Genomic DNA, 26,788 nt, shown 5'->3' on the forward strand with positions numbered 1-26,788 from the left:
GACGATTCCCCCAGCCCAGGTTCTCTCCATTGCACTACCCTGCCCTCCCGGGGTGCCAGGATGCTCCCTCCCAGGGAGGTAGAGCCTGCTCCGCTGGCCCAGGGAGGTGACCTTTGGAACCTGCTGGGATGGAGGTGTTACCCTGAGGCCCTCCCAGAGGTGACTTTGTCCATGTGGTTGAACGTGGACAGAGCTGCCACATGGCAGGGGAAAAGAACTCAGACACCGAGCGCCAGCGATGTGCTGGGTGCTTTTTAAAAATAACAATAATGGCTCCCTCCTCTCGCTCAGCCGCGCTGCACCCAGACTGTGTGGGCGCCTCAACAGCGAGTCGGGCTGCAGCTCTAGACCCTCGACCTCCACGAGAGCAGTCTATTCCCCTCCTCTCCTTTCTCCCTTTTTTCGGTTCTGGGGATCAAATCCAAAATCTTGTGCACCGTTGGCACTCACTGGGCCCCCACCTGCGCCCCACCCTCCACCTAGCCTCAGGGTGATTCCGGGGACAGAAGTTAGTCTTGTCCCTGTTTTGCAGATGAAAAGAATCAAGGCTGTAAACACCAACAAAAGGTTGCCTGGGGCCACACACCTAGAAAGTGGCTGATGTGACTAAGTCACTTGGGTTCCGTCACATCCTCCTCCCGGGGGTTTTGGAAGCTCCCCCCTCAGCCCCGCCAGCCTCCTCTGTGCCCTCAGCCACAGGAACAGGCTCGGGGCCGCACTTTCCCATTCCTCAGCCGACCCCCAGTGGGCCTGGTGGGTGGTCAGTCTGTCCCTCTTTCTGCATCCAAGGGTGGCCAGCCCGGGCCTAGGACTTTGATGGGGATGATCTCAGGGGGCCCTGGGAGATGAAACCAAAGACGCCCTGGTTCGCTGGGCCCTGGCACGTGAGCGCACCCCACATACACACAGCCTCAGGCCGTCTCGGATGACTGTCCTCGGAAACCGAATCCCACGGGGGCAGGGACACCTGAGGACAGAGACCTGTCAGATGAAGGTGATCCCTGGGGCTGCCTGTGCCAGACTGAAGACAGACGGAAACCAGGGGGAGGACGGGCTTTTCTCCTTCATCAGAAGACAGAAGCTCAGAGGGAGCCCCACGGCCTCCTGCCGTCAAGGGTCTGAGCTTCTGCGTTCCCTGGACACTTGTGTATTTAACTGCCGTGACATCCAGATTCCGAGGTTCCACGGGCCAATAAAATGCCCCCTCTGGGCCCCTAAGAAACATGAGAAGCTTGACCACGTTGATGCATGACCAAAAAAAGGACATTAACATAACAGCTTGCCTTCGGCTCTTACTGTCATGGCACCATGAAAAGTGACAGGTCCTCTCAAGAAAAGGCCAGGCCATTTACAGAGTCACAAATCAAGCTAGAGGAAAGCTTGCCCCTCTGAACTTGTGCTTCCTGATGCACCAGGGACCCTGAAGGAAAGGAGACTGGCTTCCCCTGGGAGCACTGATCTCCGCATCCCCCACCCCAGGCCTCCTCTTCCTCCAGCATCTACCCCAGGGGCCCTTGAGCCCCCATCCGGAGCCATCAGTAGGGCCAGTGCCGGGGAGGCAGGAACACCCGAGACCACACTGAGACCTCAGGCCACCACCATCCCGAACCTCAGTTTCCTCATCTGCAAGATGGGACGCACTGGGCATTCTTGTGCAGGGCTTCCAAGGATTCACGGAGTGGCACGTGCAAGGGGACCGTGCCAGGGTCAAGGGCGCAGAGCAGGTACTCAGCGGATGCCCTCTGAGCCTCCCTTCCTCAGGGTGGCCACAGGACTCTGCCTGGAGGAAGGTGAAGCTTACTGTCCCGCAGTCTCCTCCCAGGGAATTGGGAACAGATAGATGGTGCCCTTGGCCAAATCAGGCCCTAATTTAGTCCAGTCCTGCAAGAACTCGCTGTGTGACGGTGGTGAGTAGCCCGCACCTCTAGGCCTCACTTTCTCCAAGCTACAGTGTGGAAATTAGCCCGAGGACCTTCAGGACCCTGATTGGAGCTGATTGCAAAACCTGAGGAGGGGGCCCGCTGCCAGGCCCTGGCGGTGAGAGCAGCGCACAGAATGGGCCTTGGGAACCTGTAGCCACCAGCTCAGTCGCTCCTCGGGCCCCTGACCAGCGCCCGCGTTGGCTGTGGGGGAGGGCGTCCTCGCTCCCCGCCGCATCCCAGGCTGCTCAAGCCCCGGAGGCCAACACCCTGCCACTGTCCCTGGGGCTGGCAGCGGCCAGCGTCTTGATCCTCAGGGCAGACGGCCTTGAACCCAATCCTAGTGACATTTCCCGTTAATCTGCCCCACACCCAGGCGCCACCCGACCCCTGGGAGCTATTCAGAGGAGCTGAGGTAGGAGCCCGAGCCTCTGGGAAATGTCTGGAGCCCGGAGTCCCTGAAACAGGTGTCCTCCCCTCCTCCCCCTGGGCGGGCAGCGCTCTGGGCAGGTCCTGCCAGCCCCGATCACTGTCCCCGCAGGCCTCGGCCCCCTGACACTGGGTTACATCAGACACCGAGGAGCCTGGCAGGGGAGCAGTCCCAGGGGATGGCTTACAACTTGGGGGACCTCTGAGGGAGGGTGAAGGGCAGAGAGGCCATTGCAGTTGGCTGTAGGGGCAGGTCACAGGTCCCAAAGAGAAGCAGGAAGCACCATGGGAGGTGGGAGGAGGTGATAAGGGGACAGTGGTGTAATGCCCGAATTTCATAACAGGAAGGCCGCAAAGCCTGGCCCACTTTAATAAAGCAGGAAATAGAGGTATTGTTTTATTTTTGTACCAGGAAGATGAAAGGAAGCGCTGGATCAGAAACCATTTAGTGCTGTTTTGTTTGATTTTTTTTTTTTTTTTTTGCATATGGTACAAATATCACATTGAAAATTTTTGGTTTCTTTGCTTGTGTTCTTGTTTTGTTTCTTGGTGCTGGAGATCGGATCCAGGGTGCTTTACCACTGAGCCACGTCCTCGGCTCTTTTTTGTTTGTTTGTTGTGAGGCAGGGTCTCACTAAGTCGCTGAGGCTGTCCTCAGGCTTGCAGTCCTCCTGCCTCAGCCTCCCGAGTGGCTAGGATTACAGGTGTGTGTCACTGTGCCTGGCTAAATTGATAAAACTTCAGAAGTTAACAAATTCATACTGCAACAAAGCCACGCAGAGCGCTTCCTAATCGCTCCCTAAGAAGCGCTGCTTCGGTGGACAAAGAGCTTCCATGCAGCTTAGAGACACAGGCCCCAGGGCTGCAGGGCCGGCGAACGCCTCTTTCTCTGGTCTCCACCTTCAGGGGAGCAAGCTTTGCGTCTTTGAAGGTGGCCTTGGCTTTTGGAAACAGCCCAGGTAGGAGGTCAGTCAGAGGTCAGCCAGAGGTCAGCCAGAGGTCATCCTAGATCCATGGAGATCACAGAAAACAGACCCGGAGCCCCGCTGCGCTCCAGGAGCTTCAAGGTCGCGTCCCTGCTGGGTGCCTGGGTGAAAGCCTGGGTGCCCTGTGTGGACGCCGGGTGGTGGCAGGTCCCAGGGAGCAGGCCGTGGAAAGCGGTCTGCAGTGGGCGCAGGTGGGAAAGGAGCTGGCCTCCAGCACCAGCCCTGCTCCTGACCTCAGCCTCCTTGGCAGCGCAGGCGCCCCCCCCCCCCTCCCGGGGCCCTTGCTCCCCCCTCCAGGATCTCCGGGCCAGCTCCCTGGTGGGCGGCTCCTTGGAGCCCTGGCTTGCTCTCCCGCAAAATGGGTCCAGTGACAGCTCCCTCCAGGACTGGAGGCTCCTTCAGAGCGGGTCTGTGCACGGTCACCAGGGCCTAGCCAGGTACCTGAGCCGCGGCACGGGCTCCACAGTGGCAGGAGTGGAGAAGTGGGCCTCGCAGCCTCCCAGGAGGCCCCGGGAGCAGGACACTGTAGGGTACCTCTTCCAGGGACCTCCCTGCCCCCGCCTTCTTGCCTCTGTCCACCTCAGGACGGCCACATTTAGGGGCAGGAGGCTGGGCAGAAGGAGGACTTGGGTGTGATCCGCGGACCTGGTTGGGCTGGACCACGAAGGGAAAGGTGACATCTGTGCCCCTCCTGTGCCAGGACCGCCTCACCCCCCACCCCACCCAGGGAGAGGGCTTGGCTGTCGTGGGGACTGACCGGGAACACATTTGTCCCACCCAGCCCCTACCTCAGTCCAAGTCATGCTGGGTGTGCGCGGGCCCCCTTGGGCAGCCCTGGGGCCTGAAACCAGCGCGTCTCACTCTGGGTGACACTCTTGATGCCACCCCAGCAGCACCCATCAGTCTCTTAACTCCAAAGAATTCATTATCTGGCTCAAAAGTCAGTAATGCCTATCACTGCAATTAGTGCAACGGCTAATTTTTACAGGAAAGGACTCCGCTTTAAAACTGAGGAAATTGGAGCTCAGAGACGTTGTCTAATCTGCCCACAGTCACACAGCTCCCAAGCAGAGAACCAGGGTCCAAACCAACACTGTCTAATGCTAAACCTTTCCACTGCCCCACATTCTCCACAAAGCCTGTCTCCATGGCGGGCCCAGGGACGATAAAAGTCCCTTCCCTGAAAGAAGGGTAAGCAGGGACCCTGTCTGGTCATCTAGCAGGAGCCCCTATCACAGGTACCCTCAGATCAAGAAGACATGGTTTCTCACCCAGAGGAAACCCCTCGGTCCTTGTTGGTGGAATCTAGACTTCTAGGGGTTCTTAGAGAGGACGTGTGCACACACAGACCCACCCAGATGGACTGGGAAAGACAGGGAACCCTGAGCTGGTACATTTTCAAATTATGACAAGTCGGACGGGTGCAGTGCGGACCTCAGCTCTGCTCCCACCTCCCGTGTGCCCCTGGGACTCCACCCTTCTGAACGGAGGCCCCAAATCTGTCCAGTGACAACCGGTCCCCAGCCCCCAAGAAGGAGGAAGGGGGATCCCTGGCCTGTCCGGCAGCACCCCCAAGGCTGTAAGCTGCCGGTCCACACGGCGTCTGCAGAGGGGCCCTGGGGTGTGGACATTAGCCAGGGGCTCAGAGAAGATGAGTTCGCAGGGCCCCCATCCCCAGCCACCGAGTGCCTGGGTGAGTGACACCCTAGTCCACAGGACCCCCATGTCCGTGCCACCATGTCTGGCAGGGTCAGCAGCTCACCCATGTTTCTCCTCCCCAGAGATCTCCCTGGATGTGGACGCCGACCGGGACGGCGAGGTGGAGAAGAACAACCCAAAGAAGGTACCTAGCCATCAGGGTAGACGCCCCGAACTCGGGCAGCTCAAGGGCAGAGCCCCGGAATAGACCTTGTAGGCAGCCAGAGACTCCCACGGCACAGGACGCCCACTCGCAGACAAGTGTCATAACAACTGCCCTAAGTGCCCCCCAAAAGGCTGTGTGCAGGGCCATGGAAGGGGCTCTGGTCTGGGGACCAGCAAGGCTTCCTGGGAAAAGGGCCAGCTGTGCTGAGGCTGGAAGGGCGAAGAGATTTGACCAGCAAAAAGGAGGACATCGGTCCAGCCAGAGGACCAGCGTGGGCAGAGGCCCGGGAGCTTGGCATCTGGGGAGCAGAAGGGCAGCCAGTGCGGGTGGAACAGAGTGAGCAAGGCGAGGCGGAGACGAGGGAGAGGTGATGGCATGGAGAGGCAGGTCTCCTGGGCCTCGCAGCCACCGTGAGGAGCCAGGCTTAGCCCTGTGTCAGCAGGGCGGGCTTAGGGTAGGAGAGTGACGTGATCGGGTCCGTTTTTCTTGTAGTCCCCTGGCTGCAGGGTAGAAAACGAAGCAGCAGAAGCCAGGTGTGGTGCCCACGCCCGTAACCCCGGCGACTTGGGAGGCTGAGGCAGGAGGATCTCAAGGCCCAGGCCAGCCTGAGCAACTTAGGGAGACCTTGTCTCAAAATGATATAAAAAGGGCTGGGGACGTAGGCCAGTGGCAGCGTCCCCTGGTTCAGTCCCTTGTGCAGGAAAAGGAAAAGCCACTGACGCACCACGCAGGCCCCATCCGGACTCCCGGCCTGGGGACCTCGAGTCCCGGCTCAGACCGTCCGCCCATGGCTCTGGCCGCCCTCCTGCTCCCAGCTCCACGCTGCCAGGCATGGCTTCAGGACCCCAGGTCCTTCCTGTCCGTGTGTCCTGCATGTTCACATGGGTCCCCTCTGGGCACCAGACTTGGAAGTCAGGGTTTGGATTTATTTGCCGCTATTTGCCAGATGATAGCTCGCACACTCACGCACACACACGCACACACTCGCACTCACACCCGTAGATGGTGGCTGCTCGTTAGCCACATCCCGAGGTGCTCTCAGGTGTCCCTCAGGGTCTGCACTGGGATAGAGAAGAGGACGCTCACCCGTCCTCCTGCGCTTCCAGGCGTCCTGGACCTGGGGTCCTGAAGGCCAGGGGGCCATCCTGCTGGTGAACTGTGACCGAGACACGCCCTGGCTGCCCAAGGAGGACTTCAGTGACAGCAAGGTCTACAGCAAGGAAGGTACCAGCAGGGTGCCCGGGGGCCAGACGGGGCAGGGGGCACCCACGCCATCCTGGGCTGAGCAGAGGGTCGGGCAGGTTGGACCTGGGCTTCCTGGGGACAAAGGACCCAAACGTCCACCTGTGCTCAAATGCAGTTCAACTGGAACCATGTTTTCTAAAGTCACACACGGGTAGAACAAGGAGGCCACCTGGGGTGTCGGAGGGGACGGCCAGTGTCGTCCTCTCCTTTTGGTCTTCTGTGGTTCCCATGACACTGGCATTGGGAAGCCAGCACCACCCAGGCCCATCACGCTGACCCCCTGTGCCTCTGCCCCTCAGACCTCAAGGACATGTCCCCGATGGTCCTGAGGACCAAGGGCCCCGACCGCCTGCCAGCTGGATACGAGATGGTCCTCTACATCGCCATGGGGGACTCGGATAAAGTGGGCGTGTTCTACGTGGAGAGTGAGTGACCCCTGCGCTGCCCCCTGAGGCCACCACCCTCCTCCCTTAGCCTCCATGGCCCCCGCACAGCACAGCCTGGGCTCAGGACTCGGGAGACTCCCTTGACATAGGTCTGTCCTCTCAAAGGAGACTGTAGTGACCTGGGTCTGTGTCCTTCTTTCTGGTGCCCAGGAGACAGGGATTTCAGGGTTTCTCTCCTCTGGAGTTATGTCACCCTCAAGGTACCTGAGGCAAGGTGGGTGGCATCTCCACTTTTTTGTTGTTACTGGTTATTGAACCCAGGGGCGCTTAAACCCTGAGCCGCATTCCCAACCCTTTTTATTTTTTATTTTGAGACAGGGCTTCCATAAGTTGCCGAGGCTGGCCTTGAACTTAGAGTCCTCCTGCCTTGGGCCTCTGGGGCACTGGGGTTACAGGTGTGCACCACTTGCCCAGCCGTCTCTAAATTGTAAAGCCCCCCCCCCACCCAGAGATGCTGTGGGCACCCTCCAGGAAGTGACCCCTTGTTCCTCTCCATGGTGACAGGGTGTCCTGGGCCTCTGCTGTGCAGGGGACATGCTCTGCCCCAGAGCCAGTCCGCGGAGCTGCCTGCACTTGTCTCACGTTCTATGACCATGTGTTGAGTCACCTTGGTGCCAGCACCTTCCTCAGAGCTGGGATCCCTGCAGTAAACACAAGAGTCACACCCTGCCCTTGAAAAGCAGCCACCTAGCCAGGGGACATAATAAATAGCAGGGTTGGAGGAGACGGAATAGACGGAGTCACAGAGCGGGACAGGGCTGAGGCCCCGCTGGCTGGGTGGTCTGGGGAGGCCACCAGGGAGGTGGTGTCTGAGCTGAGGCTCTGTGAACAGCGAGGATCGAGGGGACAGCATCTGAGAGAGGGGAGGGGGTGTGCCGAGCACGGAGGAGGGTGCTGTTCTGAGCCTTGGAGGGGCAGGAATCCAGAGGGGGGGATGTGTGGGGAACCAAGGTCAGCGAGCCGGGCCGGGGGCCAGAGCATGCGGACAGGGTTTGGATTTATTCTAAGTGCAGTGGAGCCATTAGAGGGTTTAAGCAGGGGATGGTCAAGATCTGATTTATGTGTTCAGACCTCCCCAGCAAAACAGCCTTGCAGTTCACCATGCTCAGGGGCTCTCTGGGGGGCTGGGCCCACTCTTGGACAGGACCGTTAGAAAGGCAGTCACCCTGGGGGGGAGGCTCACCTCAGGGAGTGACTTAACCAGGATGCCAGTGGACACGAGCCACCCCATGCCAGCCCCCTACAGTGCCACCCTGGGCCCTGCGCAGTGGCCTCCAGCAGGTCGGAATGTCCCTGGAGTAGACTGGCTCCACTGCCCCAGGGGGCCGAGATGTTTACGCCGCCCAGGCCAGAGTTGCCACGGCAGGAGGGGTGCAGGCAGGACCGAGGCCTTGGCCTTGACAGAGACCTGCGGCTGATGGCGAAGCCTTGGCAAGGTCTAGAGTCTCTGCGCCTGCTGGGGGCAGTGGGCTGGACTCAAATCTGGCTCCACATTTACCTCCCTCCCCCTGGCTGGCCATCTGAGATGGGTCCCAAGTAGGCAAGAAAAGAGAGAAGCCACCTCTGCAAGTCCTCAGAGAATATTCCCGAGAGTGTTACCTGGGCTGCCTGTCCGCAGGGAGGGCCTTTAACTAGACAGTGGCCGCCACCCAGTGAGATTCCCATCAAAGGTGGCCTCTGGGTGGATACTGTGAGCCCCACCCAGGTGGAGAGGAAGAGAAATAACTCACCCAGGGCCCAGTTTCCTTGTCTTCCCCGTGAACATCTTGGCTTTGTCAAAACCTGAAGACAAGCCTGGTGCAGCGGTGCCCACCTGTGACCCCTGCCATGGAGAGGCTGAGGCGGGAGAATAGCAATTTCAAGAGCAGCGTGGGGATTCAGCAAGACCCTATCCCAAAGCGAAAAATAAAAGGGCTGGAGGTCTACCTCCGTGGGAAGCACCCCGGGCTCAAATCCCAGTACTGCAAGAGAAAAAGCTACAAATGTGAATGTACCTGTGGTTGAGAATGTGTGCGTTACACAAACATCATGTGGTCACCTGTGTCCCAGCAGAGGTGGTCTCAATCTCCTGAAAAGCAGGGAGCAGGGGTCCTGGGAGGGAGCTCTGGCACCAGGGAGGTCTGCTCACCAGCCACAGCCCTGGGTCCTGCTCTGCATGGGAGCCCCCACTGCTCCAAATGGCAGGGGGACGGAATGAGGGACGGGCCAGACGCTCTAGGAAATGGGTGTGGAGAGCTCTCTATAAACAACAGCTGTGCTTTGTTGGAAATATTGTGATTATTATTATTTATAATGATTGGGGTGAGATGAAGCCTCCAGTGCTCCTAAAAAAACCCAGTGACTCGGGTTCTGCCCAGAACCCCAAGAATTGGGGGTGTCACCTCTTCCTACAAGGACATGGTGACCAATTTGTCCCCATTTGCCTAGGACTTTCCTGGTTTTAGCATTGAACGTCCCTCAACCCAGGAAACCCCGTGGGCCCAGGCAAAACAAGACAGTTGGTCACATTCTCTGGAGTCACCCGGGGAGGTGGAATCATTCCAAAGTGACGGGCAGGGTCACACCAAAGCACACCACGCGCTGGCCAGCGGGGGCCAAAGCCTGGGGCTGAGGAGAGGTCAGTGTGGCCAGCAGTGCCGGCACAAAGCACGAGGGCTACTCAGATGAGAGGCATTGTTGGTGCCTGCAGGGACAGCCAGCCACGCCAGGGTGGAAGGAACAGGGGACAGCCGCTCCTCGGGACAATGGCTGGGTTGTTCCCATCAAGGAATCCATCCTCCTGGCACTGGCTCAGACTGCCAGAACGAGGCCCAGGATAGAGACACATTGTGAGTCCCAGGGCACAGGCCACGTGGGGAGGAGGGAGCTGCCAGAGGAGGGCCAGAGTGTGCCCTCCCTGCTGACCCCCTCCCCTGGCCAGATCCCTCTCGGTCCAAGACCCTGGTGGACCCTTTGCTGTCTGAGCCCTGGGACACTTGGCGCCTGGGACTCCTGCAAACAAGGGGTTGGCTTCCGGGCCTGAGTCTCCTGAGCTTCAGCTCAAGTGCTGCCCACATCAGCCTGGGCACATGGGCCGGAGGAGGGGGGAGGGAGGGGCACTGTGTACAGACCCGTGTGGACCCACTGGGGAGGGGGCCACAGGGCACACTGTTGGCTCTGGGTCAGATGGACCTCTCCTTCTGTGTTGAGCTGTGACGAGGTCCTTGGGACGCCCAGGTCTGTCTACCCCCTTTCTTCTTGGACCTACCCAAGGACCATGAGGCCAGATGCTGCTTCTTTGGTCAGGCGGGCTGACTTCCCACTGCCTCTCCCGTATAGCACCCATAGATTCCTGCCAGGTACCCATAGTTACCTGGTCACCGAGGTTACTCAGGTGACTGATGCGGTACCATTTGCAATGACCCTGTGACCTGGGTGCTGTTGTCCTGTGCTTAACAGATGCAGCTTGGAGGGGTCAAGAGAATTCCCAGAGGTTTCCCAACCTATAAAGCCAGAGTGCGTGCGTCCAAACCAGGGCCTTTCTGTCTTGGGAAGTCGTAACCACTGAGGTAGCCCCCCTTAGTGACCTATGATCCAGGTCTGGTTGGACACTCTGTCCCACAGAGGAGCCACCCAAGCCTGGGCTTTGCAGTTGGTCCCCGCGTTTCACAGATATTGATCCTGACACATTTATAGCAGGCGTTTTTTGGCTACTGTTCTAACCCCTGGGTCCTAACCCCAGGCGACGGGTCACTAAGCGTCATTACTGCTAAGCTGAGCCTGATCCGCCCTTGCAGCCTGCAGGGCTACAGAGCCTCCTTCTGGGACTGCGTAGGGTCCCCTCTCCTTGGCTTTACCCAGAAAGTATCTCCCCGACACACCCCGCAGCCAACCCTGCCGCCTGCAAGGGTGTCCCCAACACTGCCTTCCTCCGCTCAGATGCCTCCCACCCAGCCCCCTCCCTCCCACCCACCTCAGCACAAGTAACCAGACAAGACCTCTCACCATGTAGCTGCCGTTATGACCGTCCCTCGCATCCCTTGCGTGCTCTATCTGAGCACTGGCTGAGCACTGCTCCTAGGCACAGATGCCGCGTGGTGACAGTCCGTCTCCCCAGAGGTCCTTGGCCATGCCAGTCACAGAGCAGTTACGCAGTTCCCAAGGACTGGGGCTGTGGCTCGGTGGCGGAGCGCCTGCCTAGCACACGTGAGGCCTCCGTTGCATCCCCAGCAGTTGGAGGAAAAAAAATAGATATCAATTGCTGGGCCTGAATCAGCCTGAAAATTCCCCGTTGGCCTCCCCCGTAGGGAGCAGTCGGAAGGAAGCCACTGGTTCATTCATGAGCATTTATGAAGCGTGATCAGGTGCCAGGCGGGAGCGGGGCCGGGCAGGCCTGTCTCTGGCCCACGCAACCATGTACATCTAGAAAGGACATGACAGGAAGGGGCAGCGGCTGCGGAAGCTCTAAACAGATCCCCAGGGTGTGCTCTGGAGACCTGGGCAGGATTCCCACAAAGGACACAAAACCAGACCTGCAGGAAGGAGGCGCGAGACCGTTCCAAGGGAAACCACCCACAGGACGGTGACGGGCTGGAGACCTCAGAGGGGCAGGAGCCCTGGCGCAGCCTGCATCCCTCCTGGCCCCGAAATTCGATGGCCAGAGATACAGCATCTGTCTGTTGTCACATCAGCATGGCTTTTGTGACACAGAGGGGGCCTGTGGCGTTCAGATGGGTGCGCAGGTGTTTACAAAGGGGTTGGGAGCTTGGTGTTCAGGATCAGGCAAGAATCAGGGTCCAGCTCAGTCACAAGCCACGTCTTCTGAGACTCAGCTTCCTCATCTGTGAAATGGGAAAATGGCGCCCTTCCCTCCCCCCAGCTGTGCGATTACTATCTGCTCTAACTTCAAACGCACAATTCAGGAGGGAGCCACTCCTTTCACAGACGAGCTGGGACACATAGTGCTGAGATGATAACGGACACCGCGTAGTCGGTCCTGGTGGCATCTGCTGCTGTGCTTTCCTCTGTGTCTTGAGGACAAGCCACTTGTCCCCGTCAGTGATCTCGCCTACCTCCTGCTGATGAGCCAGGGCCTGATGCCGCCCCTTCCCCTCCAGATCCGTTCTTCGGCCAGCGCTACATCCACATCCTGGGCCGGCAGAAGCTCTACCACGTGGTCAAGTACACGGGCGGCTCCGCGGAGCTGCTGTTCTTCGTGGAAGGCCTCCGCTTCCCCGACGAGAGCTTCTCGGGCCTGGTCTCCATCCACGTCAGCCTGCTGGAGTACATGGCTGAGGTGAGGGCCCAGGCCCCCACGAGGGGCTGCCCTGGGGGCCAGAAGGCCACCCCCGGCGCCCAGCCACGTTCCCCTGCCCTCACGGCACCCGGGCTGACCCAGGCCCCCACGGCCACACGTCTGCAGGGTCCTCTGCATGCTCTGGGGCTCTCTTCCTTGGTGCAATCCCAGGAGTCCCCAGGGGTGATGTTCCTGACCCTCCCCAGCCTGTGCCCTGGCCACCTTCCTCCCTACAGTAGTGTGGCCTGGTCCTGAGGCACAGTCCCAGTGGTCAGCCAAGGCCTAACCAGGCCACACCTGTGAGCTCTGCCAACCTCCGACTGTGTGCCCTGTTGTGCCTCAGTCGCACCCCTCATCCCAGCAGTGGGTCACACCAGCTCTGACCATAGGCTGAACCTCAAGTCCCAGCCTCAGTGGGGCCCTGTCTTGTGGTTAGCATCTCAGATATTTGCCTTGGCCTGCAGAGGTTGGAAGAATAGGTGTGCTCCTGTCCCCTAGAGAAGCCCCTCGCTGAAGGCGCAGCCTGAGGACCTGAGAGCCTCTCAGCACAAGGACCTTGCATCCCCAGACTCCAGCCCTCAGTCCCACCCCATCTCACTCAGGAAAGGGCAGGGACTGGCTGCGGTGGCAGACACAGGAACCCATCCCCATTTTTACCCCTGCATCCTTTGGGGGCAGAATAAATGGGATCTGCAGACAGTGGAGGCTGGTCCTAGCTGGGATGTCTGAGAACAGACCCTGGAATCTGACTGCCCAGGTTTCAATCCTGGCTCAGCCACCCCGAGACACTGGGCAGATGAACTAACCCCCTGTTCCTCAGTGTCCCCATCTAAAAAGTGAGAAATTTTTTTAAGAGAGAAACAGAGAGAGAGAGACATTTTTTTTAATATTTATTTTTTAGTTTCCGGTGGATACAACATCTTTATTTTATTTTTATGTGGTGCTGAGGATCGAACCCAGCGCCCCACGCATGCCAGGGTAGCGCGCTACCTCTTGAGCCACATCCCCAGCCCCTGAAAAGTGAGAATTTTAGTAGCATTGACCCCCTGTAGCTCTTGTAAAGCAGAGCCTGGCATAAAGTAAGTGCTCAATAAATGTACCATTGCCATCAGTTTGGGAGGCAGGGTGGAAAGCACCCGGTTACATGCTGCTTTCTTTCGCGGTGTTGGAGACGCAGCCCAGGCCCTCAGCCATGCCAGCAAGCGCTCTCCCACTGAGCTGCTTCCCGGACTCCTAATGAGACTTCTCTCCCCACCCAGGGGATCCCCCTGACCCCCATCTTCACGGACACCGTGACATTCCGGATTGCACCGTGGATCATGACCCCCAACATCCTGCCTCCCGTGTCGGTGTTTGTTTGCTGGTAAGGGGCGGCCGCGGCCCCGAGACGTGGCAGGGCAGAGGGACCAAGGCTGGCTTCAGGGTCAGGCAGACCTGAGTTCGGGTCCTGGCGCCGTCACTTCTCAGCTCTCGTCTTCAATCTGGGGATCCGAGATGTAGGACTTGGGGGCAGGAGAGGGACAGTTCCCCTCCTCATTCTATTTGTCCATGACCTGGACAAACACTGCATAAAGTAGGTGGGTTTGCATGACCCTTGACCCCAGTGGCCTTGACAAAGGTGACCGTGAACACAGATGTGGTCTCATCTGCCCAGCTCAGACCACAGGTGCCAGGTCTAACGTCACCACAGAGGGTGGCCCTTGTCCCCGCTCACCCTTCCTCCTGGCCTCCTCTTCCTCACCCTTCTCAGCATGAAAGACAACTACCTATTCCTGAAGGAGGTGAAGAACCTGGTGGAGAAAACCAACTGTGAACTGAAGGTCTGCTTCCAGTACATGAACCGCGGCGACCGCTGGATCCAGGTGTGGAGCCCAGGCCAGGGCTGGGAGGGACGTGGCCTCAGGTCAGCCAAGAGGAGATGGCTGAGTGTCCCACTGTGTATGGGGACCTGGTCAGCTTGTGCCTGCACATGGGCACAGACATGCATGGAGAAGTCAATTTGCTACAGTGTGGCTTCTTGTATAGCCAAGGGCTGTGTCACAACCTAGATGTCCCTCCATCGGGCCTGGGTGACAACATGCAGTGAAGTCTAAGTGATACTAAAAAGAAAGGCCGATCGGTAACTATGGATACAGGACACTCTTCAGCCTAACCTAAAGGAAAATATTTCAGGATATTGCCTTTTTAAAAAAAAAAAAAATAGGGTTGAAGCTGGGTGCAGTGGTGCACACCTGTAATACCACTGACTTGGGAGGCTGGGGCAGGAGGATCACAAGTTCAAAACCCAGCCTCAGCAAATTAGCGAGGCCCTGAGGAACTTAGTGAGACCCTCTCTCGAAGTAAAACATAAAAAGGGCTGGGGATGTGGCTCAGTGGTTCAGCCCCCCTGGGGACCAGGAGGTGGGTACGAGGCAGTCACCCTGTTTGCTCTGTGCCCCTCTGTGTGCAAACCCCCTCTGTTCCCAGAGCCTCCCCACTCCCTGGCCGACTGATGAGCATGGGCCTCCCCAGGGAGCCACTGACTGCTCTCCTCTGTCCCCACAGGACGAAATTGAGTTTGGCTACATCGAGGCCCCCCACAAAGGCTTCCCCGTGGTGCTGGACTCCCCCCGCGATGGGAACCTCAAGGACTTCCCCATAAAGCAGCTCCTGGTGAGATCCACGGCCCCCGCGGGTTGCCACTAGGGACCCTCACAGGACAGAGCGGTCAGGAGGGCCCGGGCACCCCGACTCACGGGTCCACTGTCCGGGACCTGTTTTCTCATCTGCAACGTGGGTCAGCTGGGATAGTGGCCACTGGAACTGTGGGAGACAGGGCCCCCGCTGCTGTCCCCCAGGCAACTTAGAGCACAATGTTTCCACTGAAGAAAAACACAGTCACGTGACTGTCAAAAAAGCCTGGCTCTGACCTCAGAGCTAGGCAGGGCTCGAGCTGGGGCAGAGGCAGGTTTTATTTAACGCAGCCGGACTCCTCGGAGACCATCTTCACACCCCTTTCCTGCCCCCAGCCACACCATGGTGGAAGGCAGAACCGAAATCAGTCCCCGCTCAGAGGCGGCCCCGTGCCAGGCTCCCACCCGCCCCGAGAACACCTACTCGTGGAGTCCCCTCCCCCTGGGAGAGGAGAGGGCCGAGGTTGTGGGCCCACTGTCAAATACCAGAGGAACCTGGCCTTGCGCAGCGGTCCCTTACCAAAAATGGGACTTTGGGCAAGCCGCTGACCTCCACGGGTCCCAGTTACTCCTCTGTAAAGTGGGGAGAGAAATGTGTGGGGCATCAGTACTGTCCTCGCCGTTTCGGCGGTTTTCAGCCCTGGATGCTGCCCACAGACCCCAACCCGGCAGGGTGTGAAGTCAGATGGCCAGCAGCAGGGTGGCCACAGGTCGAGGTTTGACCTGCCCGGGCTCTTCCCTGGTCTCCACCTGCCTCCAGTGTCCCAAGGCCCCGGGCTGCACCGTCCCGGAGGCCAGCCCAGGCTGGCTCTGCTGCCTGCTAGGCCCTGCAGATGCCGGAAGCTCACCTGCGGCCTCCAGCCACCTCCGGCCAGCACCACGTTGCCAGCTCGGGCCCAGGCAAGAAAGCGCCTCACTGCTGCCATCCACCCCTGCCGCAGGCTGTCCCTTGAGCCCCTCAGCGCAGCCAAGACAAGCCACAGCCTCCCACTCTGTGTTTTTTTTTTAAGGGATTTTTGTCAAGGCAAGCTAGAGTCCCACTGCCAGTTCCCAACCAAGATCCCTACATCGTCACCAAAACATCACGAAAGGAACCTTAAAATTCAAGAGATCAATGGGATTATATTTTGATGGGCTCTTGGTGCTAGGAAGCATTCTGAGGCTACTCTGGGCCCAGTGGCCAAGTGTGATTGTTGGGGATGGGTTGGGAAGGTGTGGATGTTACATTTCTGCCAATTCTACATGTATTAGTCAGCTCTTACTAGCTAAGGTGCAGTAACAAGCAACCCCTGACTCTCAGTAGCTGACAACAGAGGTTTGCTTCTTGCTCATGCTCCATATTGACAGCTAGTTGGTCATCTGTGGCTCTGCTTCTTCATGCCTGCCTCATCCTAGAACCTCAGCCCACCTCATTCTAGAGTCTTGTGCCTGGTACATTTTCCTGGAGTGTTCTAGAGCATTCAAAGACTCCATTCTAGAGCATCCTAGAGCCTCCGCCCACTCCATTCTAGAGCCCCAGCCACTCTCATTCTATAGCATTCTGGAGCTTGGCCCGCCTCATTCTAGAGCCTCCGTCTATTTCATTCTAGAACCTAGAGCCACAGCCTTAGTCTGAGAAATGCCATTCTGCCGGCCCATGAAGAAGAAGGTGGACAGACACACACAGTGACCCCTGTGGCTTCTGCTCACAGCTGGCATGTGTCCCCTCTGCTTATATTTCATTGGCTAAAGCAAGTCATGTGACCCTGACACTAGCCAGGATGCAAAATTCTCTTACTGGGAAGGGGATAGAGAACCCCTGGGAACAATGAACCAATCTGGCCCCTGCCTCAGGCCGCCTACTGGATACCTCTTCTAGAGAGGGGGAAACTGAGGGCCCAGGAAATTGAGGGATGCGCAGGAACCTAACAGCCCCCGAGGACCGATCCTGGGATCCCCACTGTGGTCTGCTTGGGAAGCAGCGCACCCTCACTCCCACGCACGCACGTGGGCACGCTCACGCACTCGGCACCCCCTGCTCTTTGTGGAAACAAGATGCCCCGGGAGGCCCTGGCGCTAGAGGCCACAGGCCAGACCTCGCGTGGAGAAGGAGCCGGCATCCGAGGCAGCCGTGGGGCTGAGGCCTGGCGGCAGGAGACTTACGGCAGGTGTCGCCTCTACCCAGGGCCCAGATTTCGGCTACGTGACCCGGGAGCCCCTCTTTGAGTCTGTCACCAGCCTGGATTCCTTTGGGAACCTGGAGGTCAGCCCCCCGGTGACTGTGAACGGCAAGGCCTACCCCCTTGGGCGCATCCTCATCGGCAGCAGTTTTCCTCTGTAAGAGACACTGAGGGCAGCGGGGGGCGGGAGTCGGAGGGCCACTGATCTGCTTGGGTGGCCTGGGTGGCCCCTGCATGGTGTCGGTGCCTGGGAGAGTCCCCGGCCATGACCCTGTCAATAGGCAGACAACCCTGGAAAGAAAACAAGGGGGCCTTCAAGGGAGCACCTGATATAATCATCCTCTTCCCCAAAGGTGAGGGTGTAAGAGGAGCTTATAAACCAGGTGGGAAGGAATGGGGGGTCCAGTGGAGAGACACAGAGAGTGAACGGAAACACATCGGTGAACCCTCAGGGCTGACCGTACGTGAAAGAGACATGAGAAGACAGCCCTGTCCCCAGAAGCATGAGTCACTGGCTCCTTGGCCTGTCCACGCTGCCCCCCTCCCTGCCCTGCTAACCCACCAGCACAGGAAAGGCAAATTCTTTTCTCCATCAGGACAGTGGCTAGGGAGAGAGAACTTGGGTTCTCACTTCACAAAAGGGCTGCCAGGAACCTGCATGTGCGAGACCAGCCAAGGTCTGGACATCGAGTCCCTCTGAGCTCCACGGATGCTCTGCTCTGTGGGACAGGCAGTGACCATTTGCCCACCCTCGTCTTCTTTCCCCTCCATTCGGTGGTCACTCATCCAGTCAGAATGAAGCTGTTTCGGCATCAGCCAAGTGTCCTGGACCAAGTGTCCCTGTCCCTGCCTTCAAGGAGACAGAAAAGGTCACAGACATGCAAATAGGCCCTGAGGAAAGAGAAGGGTGAACAGCGAGAGGAGGAGGAGGAGGAGGAGGAGGAGGGAGAGGGGGCCCAAGGAGGGACCCCTAAGCCTCTGGGGGTGTGGAGGGGGCTTCTTAGAGACACGTAGGCCCAGCTGTGGGCCAGGCACTCCTCTGGGCTCTTCGAAGATGGACGCGGGTGGCATGGCGAAGGGTTCCTGGCCCAGGTGCGCCAGCTCTGTGGGGCAAGGGGAGCTGCGGGGCTGAGGAGGAGGCACTGGAAGACCTGGTGGGGAGAGCAGAGGGCCGGAACCACAGACCCAGGAGGGCGGGAGGAGGCTGGTCTAGCAGGCCAGGCAGGAGCCAGACCAGACCCCCTAAGGACCATGGGTCATAGTCTAAGGGTGTGGGGAGACCGAAGACCTCCAGGAGTCAGGAAGTCAGGAAGGGCTTCCCGGAGGAGGTGTCTTTTGAAGCAATTAAAGATAAAGTGAGCGGAAGTGAGTGTCCCACGGAGCAGTGGGCGAGGGCACATTCGAAGCCGTCCCACTTCCCAGCCCCACCCCCGGACACCCCAGGCAGGACTCCTGAGCACGAGGCCGGCCTCCCCCTTCTCACCGGCACCTTGGGGGCTGAGGGTCCCGTTCTGCCGTCACCCAGGCTGTGGCTGACACTCCCCTTTCCCCCTGGGCTCCGCCTGCACCAGGGTCTCACCCTGTGCCTCAGGCCCCCGCATCGTCCCGGACACCACTCTGGCTCCGGCCGGGTCCCAGAGGCCGGACACCAGGGGCAGGCCCTCTGGGGCAGCAGGCGAGGGGGGCAGCCTTCTGAGGGGTGCCCCCTCTGCACTCCCAACCCAGGTCCGGCGGGCGGCGGATGACCAAGGTGGTGCGCGACTTCCTGCGGGCCCAGCAGGTGCAGGCGCCCGTGGAGCTCTACTCGGACTGGCTGACCGTGGGCCACGTGGACGAGTTCCTGACCTTCATCCCCGTCCCAGGCACCAAGGTGAGCCAGTCCCCAAGACTGGACAGGAAAGGATAGTAGAGGACCCAAGTACTCCTGGCCCTTGCCAGCCAAGGGCAGGGTCTGAAGGAAACAGCACAGAGGAAGAGGGAAGTAGGCTGAAGCTGGTTTGTCGGTTGCGGCTGTGGCAGGTGAATTTTTAACCCAGGAAACCCAAAATATTGGCATTTCAATATGTAATTAATATAAGAATTATTTATTAGCCATTTTTCATTTTCTGTTCATGCTAAATCTTCACGATCTGGTATTTTATTCACATAGCACCTCTCTAGGCAAGATCAGCCACAGCTCTAGTGGCTACTGAACTGGCCACAGCACTCTAGAGGGTGATGCAGGGTGGGCCTTGGGTCTGGGGAAAGTTCTTCTATCTTATGACGTGAAAGGAATGGCTGCCACTTCCTGCCCTGGACGTTCTGTGCAGCTTGGAGAGGTTCCTCCACTCTGTCCAAGGCCATCTTTTTTTTAATATATGTATAACTTTATTTTATTTTTTATGTGGTGCCTCACACATGCTAGGCAAGCGCTCTGCCCCTGGGCCTCAGACCCAGCCCCCCAAGGCCATCTTTGACTCTGAGCTTTGACCCAGTGATATTGTCAGAGTGGACGGTGGGTGAGAAATCGTCCTCTGAGACAAAGCCCACAGGGCGGCCCCTGCAGCCCAGTACGGGGGTGAGAGCTGAGGTGCAGATGGGGCTCTGGGTCCTCAGGCCAGGGCTCCCTCTTGCTCCTCGGACACCTTCTCCTGCTGACTCTAAGCCACGGGAATGTCTGGCAGGAGTTCCGGTTGCTCATGGCCAGCACCTCAGCCTGCTACAAGCTCTTCCGGGAGAAGCAGAAGGAGGGCCACGGGGAGGCCATCATGTTCAAAGGTGGGTGTCCACGGGCCTGGGCGAACACTAGGAAACTGGAGCCCCAGAGAGACCCTCAGGGGGCTGGACACATATACACCTGTCCCTTGTGCCCAGCCCCGTGTCCCTGGGCATCTGGCCCACCCTGGGTGTAGGAGGCATCGTGGTGGGAACAGCACCTGCCTCTCGTCTCCCTTGCTGTGACCAGGTGGACGCTGAGCTGTCCACTGCCTCTCAGTGTCCTCAACAGCACAGAGTGCCTCTTCAGCACCCAGTGTGTGCTTTAAATGACACAAGGCCAGAGGAGAGTCCAGGGGTTGACTCTCACAACCAGGACGCCTCACGCACTCAGAGAGCTTCTGCTCTGCAAAGAGAGGGAGAGGAAAGCACCTACTGCGTTCAGGCCCAGGAAGAGACGCGAGTTTGGGCAGCCGGGGTGCACGGCCAGGCGTCATCACCCTGGGCCCCAGAGTGAGAGTGACCTGCTGAATTCAGACACCCAGCAAACTGGGACAGCTGTAGACAGGGATAAGGTTTGCACTTAAGTTAATCATAGAAAAAACAGAAAGCTGATCTGGTAGAGACAACCAGCCAGGTTAGAGAGGACAGGGCAATGTCTATTTCTTTATTTTTTTTAATTGTGGCAAAATGCACATAACGTATTTATCATTTTAGCCACTTCTATTCAGAAACATTGATACATTTAGAGCTGGGCACAGTAACCCCAACTTCTTGGGAGGCTGAGGCAAGAGGATGGCAAATTCAAGGCCAGCCCCCACAATTTAGTGAGACCCTGTCTCAAATTAAAGAATAAGGGCTGGAGTGCAGCTCAGTGGCAGAGCACTTGCCGACCATGCGCAAGGCCTTGGGTTTGACCCTCAGTACAGCAAATAAAAAAAGGAAATCAAAATAAAAAATGAAAAAGGGCTGGGGATGTAGCTCAATAGTAGAGCACCCCTGAGTTCAACCCCCAGCACCGCAAAAAATGATAATAACGATAATGATAACAATGTGGGACGACCATCACCTTCACCTCCATCCATTGTTTCTTAAGTTACTTTTTGCCCCTTTGAGGAAGGGGTCCCCGATATCTCTCACACCCAAGAGCCTGTCCACATCCAAAGACAGTGGTCCTGTCCGGCCTTCGAGGACAGACTCTTTCCTTTTGTGATTCCCGCCAATGGGAAGTTTGTTCTTAGATTGGCACGTGTGAGTCTCGGCTTTCTGGAGACTTCTGTTCTCTGTAATCACACCCCAAAAGCTACCCATAGGCAAGCACTCTGCCCCTGACCCCCAGCCCCAGCCCCATAGGGTACAAACCATTACAGTCTTTGTGCCAATAAGGGTGAGCAGTGGGAACAGCTCAGGTACAGGGCCCGATAGCCCCATAGCGCGCTCTCTCTCTCTCTCTCTCTCTCTCTCTCTCTCTCTCTCTCTCTCGGTGCTGGGGATGGAACCTGGGGCCCCACACTCGCTAGGCAAGCCCCTGCCACTGAGCTGCACCCCAGCCAGCCCCATCTCTTTGCCACTGTCAAGCCACAAGCCTGGAAGGTGCACTGGCTCAGCCAGCTCTGCCGAGATCAGGAGAAACTAAACTAAAATAGGCGAAGGGCAGAGGCCCTGGGATCAGTCTGACCAGGTGCCTCCCCGCCCAGCCACCTGCTGCACGCGAGACCGTGGATAAGTCACGTGGCCTCTCTGTGCCTCAGTTTCCCCTCCTTCAGTGGGAGCGGCTGTTCCTCGCAGAGCACTTGGAAGACGCCTGCCAAGCCACGGCGCTCAGTGAGCGTTAGGCAGAGCAGTCGGCCGGAGCCACAGGACTGTCCTGTGGAGGGGAGGCAGAGGCCGGCCTCTCCAGGGCAGGCGCCGAGCAGGAGGTGGGGCTGGACAAGCAGGAGGGTGACTCTGCTTCTGCCACACTCAGCCTGGTGCTGCTGGTCCCTAGGAGCAGGTCGACTTGTGCCACCCACCCCTCTGGCCAGACAGAGAGCAGGGCTGCCGCTTCTCTCCTGGCTCAGGTGACAAGAGGGACCCAAGAGAAAGGAGTGTGTCCTGCTGTCCCCAGGTAGAGGGCCAGGATTTCCCCTGTCCTGGCCTCTCCGGCCCCCAGCCCGGCCCTGGCCCTGTCCTCCATTCCTGTCCAGCAGTTAGCTCAGACAGAGCCCCCCGCCCCCAGCCCCATATCTGAGGCCTGACCATCTGCCCTCCATGGCCCACAGGCTTGGGCGGCATGAGCAGCAAGCGGATCACCATCAACAAGATCCTGTCCAACGAGAAACTGGTGCAGGAGAACCTGTACTTCCAGGTGAGGACGGGCAGGGCCCCAGGGAGCTTCCAGGCTCCCGTCCGCACACCTCGGGGGCTTCCGCAGAGAATGCGCAGGGCCCAGGGCTTAGACCCAGGAGGCTCAGCAGGCACTGAGCTGAAGGTGGAGGGTGAGGGGCCACCTAGTCCCTTCTAGCAGAGACTGGAAGCAAACAAACAGGAGACCAGGGAAGGAAGGTGGCCAGTAGTGCCAAAGAGCCGAGGTCTCAGCTGCACGAGAGCCCATGCCCTTGAGAACACAAAACCAAAAACTTGCTCTCCAGAAAAAAAAAAAAAAAGGTTTTAGGAGCACATGCCAACCTCTGAGTTTTAGCTCAAAGGTCCCTGAGGTCTTCAGACTATGCATGGACCCCCCCTTCTGAATTCCTAAGTCTCAAATTGCATCAAGAAAAACAAATTAGTCATATTTATTTGAATTGGGGATTTATTGGGCAATTTAAAAGAACCACATTTTTAAGAATTAAAAAGCAGGAGCCAGGCACTGTCGTGTGCCCACCTGTAACCTCAGCAGCTTGGGAATCCGAGGCAGGAGGATTGCAAGTTCAAGGCCAGCCGCAGCAACTTAAAAAGGCCCTAAGCAACTCGGTGAGACCCTGTCTCAAAATTTAAAAAATAAAAAAAAGGGGGCTATGAATGTAGCCCTGGATGAACACCCTGGATTTTGTCCCTGGTACCAGGAAAAAAAAAAAAAAAAAGCCAAGTGGCTCGTTTCAGTGGAAAGTAAAGTAGAAAGTGGCATGGATTTCAGGCACAAGTTGATCAGGGCTCCAGCTCCACGTCTCTGCATTTCTTGTTCTCTCAGATGCCCCCGTGGTAGGAACAGGGCTGCAATAGTTCAAGGCCCCAGGCCACCCAGCACGCCATCTACAGAGAAAGAGCTCTTCCATGCCCACCGACAACTGAACAAGAGTTTGCTTTTCTCACTCTGATGTGGGCCAACCTGAACCAATTCCCATGGCCGGGGGAGGTGGGGATTCTGTGTCCTGTTTTGCTCCATCCTGGATCAAAGCCCATTCCTGACCCCATCACAGGGGCAAAGGGGCAGAGGCAAGAACCAGTTAGAGTTCCCCCCGAAGACCAGAGTGGGGCCGATCCACCCAGCAGCAGGGAAGAGGGGTGAAGAGGACCCCGGGGAAGCCATGTAGCACCCAGTAAAATCTACAGAAGTAGAAAGTGGTCCGCTGCTTGTAGCAGTAGGATCCCGGCAGCTCGCGAAGGAGACTCTGCCTTTGGTTCCCTTGTGGCTACAAAAGGGACGACGGTGGCGTCTGCCTCCTGGGTTGGAGCTGAAAGAGCTGATCTGTGGGAAGTGCTTGGGACAGGGCCAGTTCTTGTACCCGTTAGTGTCCACTCGCAGCAGAATCTTCCTGAGTGTCACCCTCACCTCCTGGGGTGGCGTGAGGGGCCACGGAGACACTGTATGAGGAGCACTTAGACGGGGTCTGGCTCCTCATAGATGCTCATCAGTGACAGTTACTGGGATTATTTCTGGAACCTTCCTCGGAGTTGCTACTGTCCCTGAGCCCTGTGGAGGGGCCCTGGGAGATGTGGTGCTGGCTAAGCACAGGAAGTCTCTCTGGGGTGCTATGGCCCCTGGCCTGCTGCTGCAGAGAAGGTGACAGGTGTGTGTCACCTTACCTGCGTGTTCTCCTGCTGTCCCCACCCAGCGCTGCCTGGACTGGAACCGTGACATCCTCAAGAAGGAGCTGGGGCTGACGGAGCAGGACATCATTGACCTGCCCGCTCTGTTCAAGATGGATGAGGACCGCCAGGCCAGAGCATTCTTCCCAAATATGGTGAGACCCCCAGAACCTGACCCTCACCCCACACCATGTAGGAGGTAGCCAGATCCAGGAGGAACTCCGATTGAAGCTATCCAATCAGGAGGCCCATGTCCTGGTCCCGGGTGAGCTGCTGTGTGACCTCACCCCAGGCACTCGCCCTCTCTGAGGTCCTCCATTCCCTCCTAGCGGGGATAGGCTTGTCCTAGCTTCCTCGCCGGGGTAATGAGAGTCCTATACCTCATCGGAGAGGAAGTGCTTTGCATCAGGTACAAAAGCCTCTATGTACAGGAGGGATTCTTGTTACCATAGAGGGGAGTCTCCATGAGGCAGAAAGCAATTAGATCAACACACATACACACACACACACACACACACACACGTGAGCTCAAGTGCACACAAATGCACTATAAACCCACGTGTGTGCATATCCACACACATGTATAAGATGTATGTGTTTGTTCCGATGTGTGCACATTCACCCACGTGAACACACGTGAACTCACACATGTGCACACCTTTGCACACACATACACACAAGGCAGGGGTTGCCTGGTTTCCCACCTCAGCCCCACCATTCATGAGTTGCTTAGCCTCCTCTGGGCCTCAGTTTCCCCATCCATAAAGAGGGGATTGTTCTAGTACCTTCTTCATAGGATTAAGGAAGGGTCCTCGGAGCTTGGGTCAGGGCAGACCTGTAGCCAGTGCCACTAAACGACTGACCTTGTGGTAGGTGAACATGATCGTGCTGGACAAGGACCTGGGCATCCCCAAGCCGTTCGGGCCCCAGGTGGAGGAGGAGTGCTGTCTGGAGACACACGTGCGCGCCCTGCTGGAGCCCCTGGGGGTCACCTGCACCTTCATCGACGACATTTCCGCCTACCACAAGTTCCTGGGGGAGGTCCACTGTGGCACCAACGTCCACAGGAAGCCCTTCGCCTTCAAGTGGTGGCACATGGTGCCCTGACCTGAGGGAGCCCCGGAGCGTCCCTGCTTCCCTAAGTCCTCCAGGCCTCTCGCACCCCAGGGGCCCTCCCCCTGCCTGACCAGACGGGGTGGCACCACTGGGAGACCTACAGGGAGCAGGGTGGGATTTGGGGTACCTGTGCCTTGTCCTCCCCGGGAAGGGCCTCGGTGTCCACTGAAGCCACCCCAGGGAACTCACCCCTGACCCTCCTGAAACTAGCTGGGCATTTGGCCACTCTCTGTAGAGCCCTGGTGCGGGAAACAAAGCAAACCAACAACAAAAAAATCACATCCCCAGACCATGCCCAAGAATTCTCTATTTGCAATTGGAATGAGGGAAAAGGGAAGGGGATTCTGGGATCACAGTGTCTTCAGCAGCCATGCCCTGAAGTTCAAGGGGGAACACATGGAAATGCACCCTGGGCCCTGATGCACCTTAAACTGCACCGTTATTTCAAATTCGCCTTCCTGGGGTCTCCAGGTGCCACCTCCAATCCATTCCTTACTGCCTCTCAGCCCTTCTTAGCTTTCTCTCTGCAATGCAGACACCCAGCCTCCTGCTCCCCGAGGGCCCAGGAATTTAGCTCAGAACTTTCCCTGGAAACAGATGCATGTGCTTCTCCCCAGGGGCTTGAGGCTCCCTCCCCTGAGACCAGCACCTCCTGAGCCTGAGTTGAGCATGTAAAGATGCCCCATCAACCCCAGCCACTTTCTCTTGCCTGGTCCTCGAGTCTATGGCCAGGCTCTGACCCCTCTCCTGCCACCACCTCAGGTCCCATCCTTCCTACTGCTGGCAGCTAAATGCCAGCTTCTTTGCCTCCAGCCACATTCAGACCTTCCCCAGGGCATGGGAAACAAACCACCCCTCCTCCTAGACCTCAGACCCAACATGGAAGGACCCTGGCCTCACCTCCAGCCCAGACAGCTGCTGGCCTTCGAGGTGGACCGACCCTCCTGTTGAAGTTCACCAGTGTGTTTGCCAAAGATTCTCTCATTTGGACACATCCAGATAAATTCCCTGAGTCCAATGAAAAGAGTTAACTTCAGCTTAAAAAAAAAATTCCTTTAGGACCAGGAGCATAAGTAAATTATAATTTCACTTTGAAGGTTAAAAAAAAAAAAGAACTATTTTATAACCAATGAAGAGGTTATAAATCTGTGTTCTTGGGGGAACAGGATTTTCACTTTGGATCATTTCATTCGGGCACTCAGTAAGCACTTGTTGCATGGCTGCTGAGCTCGGGCACCGAGCCAGCCTCTGAGAATAGCAAACCGGGCACGGAACCAGTCAGTCCCCAAGGCTAAGAAACTACCTTTGAATGCTCAGCCTTGAGCTGGGGATGTAACTCAGCGGTAAAGCATTTGCCTAGCATGTGCAAGACTGTGGGTTCCATCCCCAGCATTGCAAAAAGTAAAAGTTTAAAAAATTAAAAATAAGCCAGGCGTTCAGGTGCACACCTGTAATCCCAGCAGCTCGGGAGGCTGAGGCAGGAGAAGCGCAAGTTCAAAGCCAGCCCCAGCAATGGCGAGGCGCTAAGCAACTCAGTGAGACCCTGTCTCTAAATAAAATACAAAATAGGGCTGGGGATGTGGCTCAGTTTGGTCGAGTGCCCCTGAGTTCAATCCCCAGTACCTAAAAAAATTAAAAATAAATTTAAAAAGTAATAAACAGGCAGCCTTTACCCTTCGATGTTGTACTTTTTAGAAATGCCACTTTATTGCGGCTGGGGATATAGCTCAGTTGGTAGAGTGTTTGCTTCGCATGCACAAGGCCCTGCGTTCAATCCCCAGCACCACCACTAAAAAAAAAAAAGAAATGCCTCTTTATTCAGGAAATACTCAGGGCACAAATCTTCCCAAAAGTCACTGACCCCATGAAATTGGGATGGGGGCGTCTTCTTTAAGCAAGCCCCTTTCCCATCCAGCGGGGCCAGTACCACCTCTCAGATCAGAGACTCAGAAATGGTTGTCCCCCCCCCCCCCCC

At 57.5% G+C, this 26,788-nt stretch overlaps 1 protein-coding gene and 1 long non-coding RNA gene across 2 annotated transcripts in view; one reads left to right on the forward strand and one right to left on the reverse strand.

Moving 5' to 3' along the window:
• Positions 1-26,491, forward strand: part of Padi2 (peptidyl arginine deiminase 2) — a 39,937-nt gene extending 13,446 nt beyond the window's left edge. The window contains 13 exon segments of the mRNA XM_015485640.2: positions 5,116-5,177; positions 6,305-6,422; positions 6,743-6,868; positions 11,986-12,164; positions 13,424-13,527; positions 13,915-14,026; positions 14,709-14,816; positions 17,001-17,152; positions 18,721-18,865; positions 19,659-19,752; positions 21,951-22,036; positions 23,724-23,852; positions 24,571-26,491. Of these exon segments, the coding sequence (XP_015341126.1) occupies positions 5,116-5,177; positions 6,305-6,422; positions 6,743-6,868; positions 11,986-12,164; positions 13,424-13,527; positions 13,915-14,026; positions 14,709-14,816; positions 17,001-17,152; positions 18,721-18,865; positions 19,659-19,752; positions 21,951-22,036; positions 23,724-23,852; positions 24,571-24,804 (1,649 nt within the window). The 3' untranslated portion in view covers positions 24,805-26,491.
• LOC125620495 lies at positions 6,879-11,977 on the reverse strand. Its single transcript, XR_007352230.1, has 3 exons — positions 10,874-11,977; positions 8,620-8,957; positions 6,879-7,530 (listed from the first exon to the last, which is right to left on the reverse strand). It is a non-coding gene; the product is annotated as an uncharacterized LOC125620495 (long non-coding RNA).
• Positions 26,492-26,788: the final 297 nt, after the last annotated feature.

Source organism: Marmota marmota, unplaced genomic scaffold, assembly GCF_001458135.2.
Source record: "Marmota marmota marmota unplaced genomic scaffold, marMar, whole genome shotgun sequence".
In the NCBI taxonomy this organism is placed as follows: domain Eukaryota; kingdom Metazoa; phylum Chordata; class Mammalia; order Rodentia; family Sciuridae; genus Marmota; species Marmota marmota.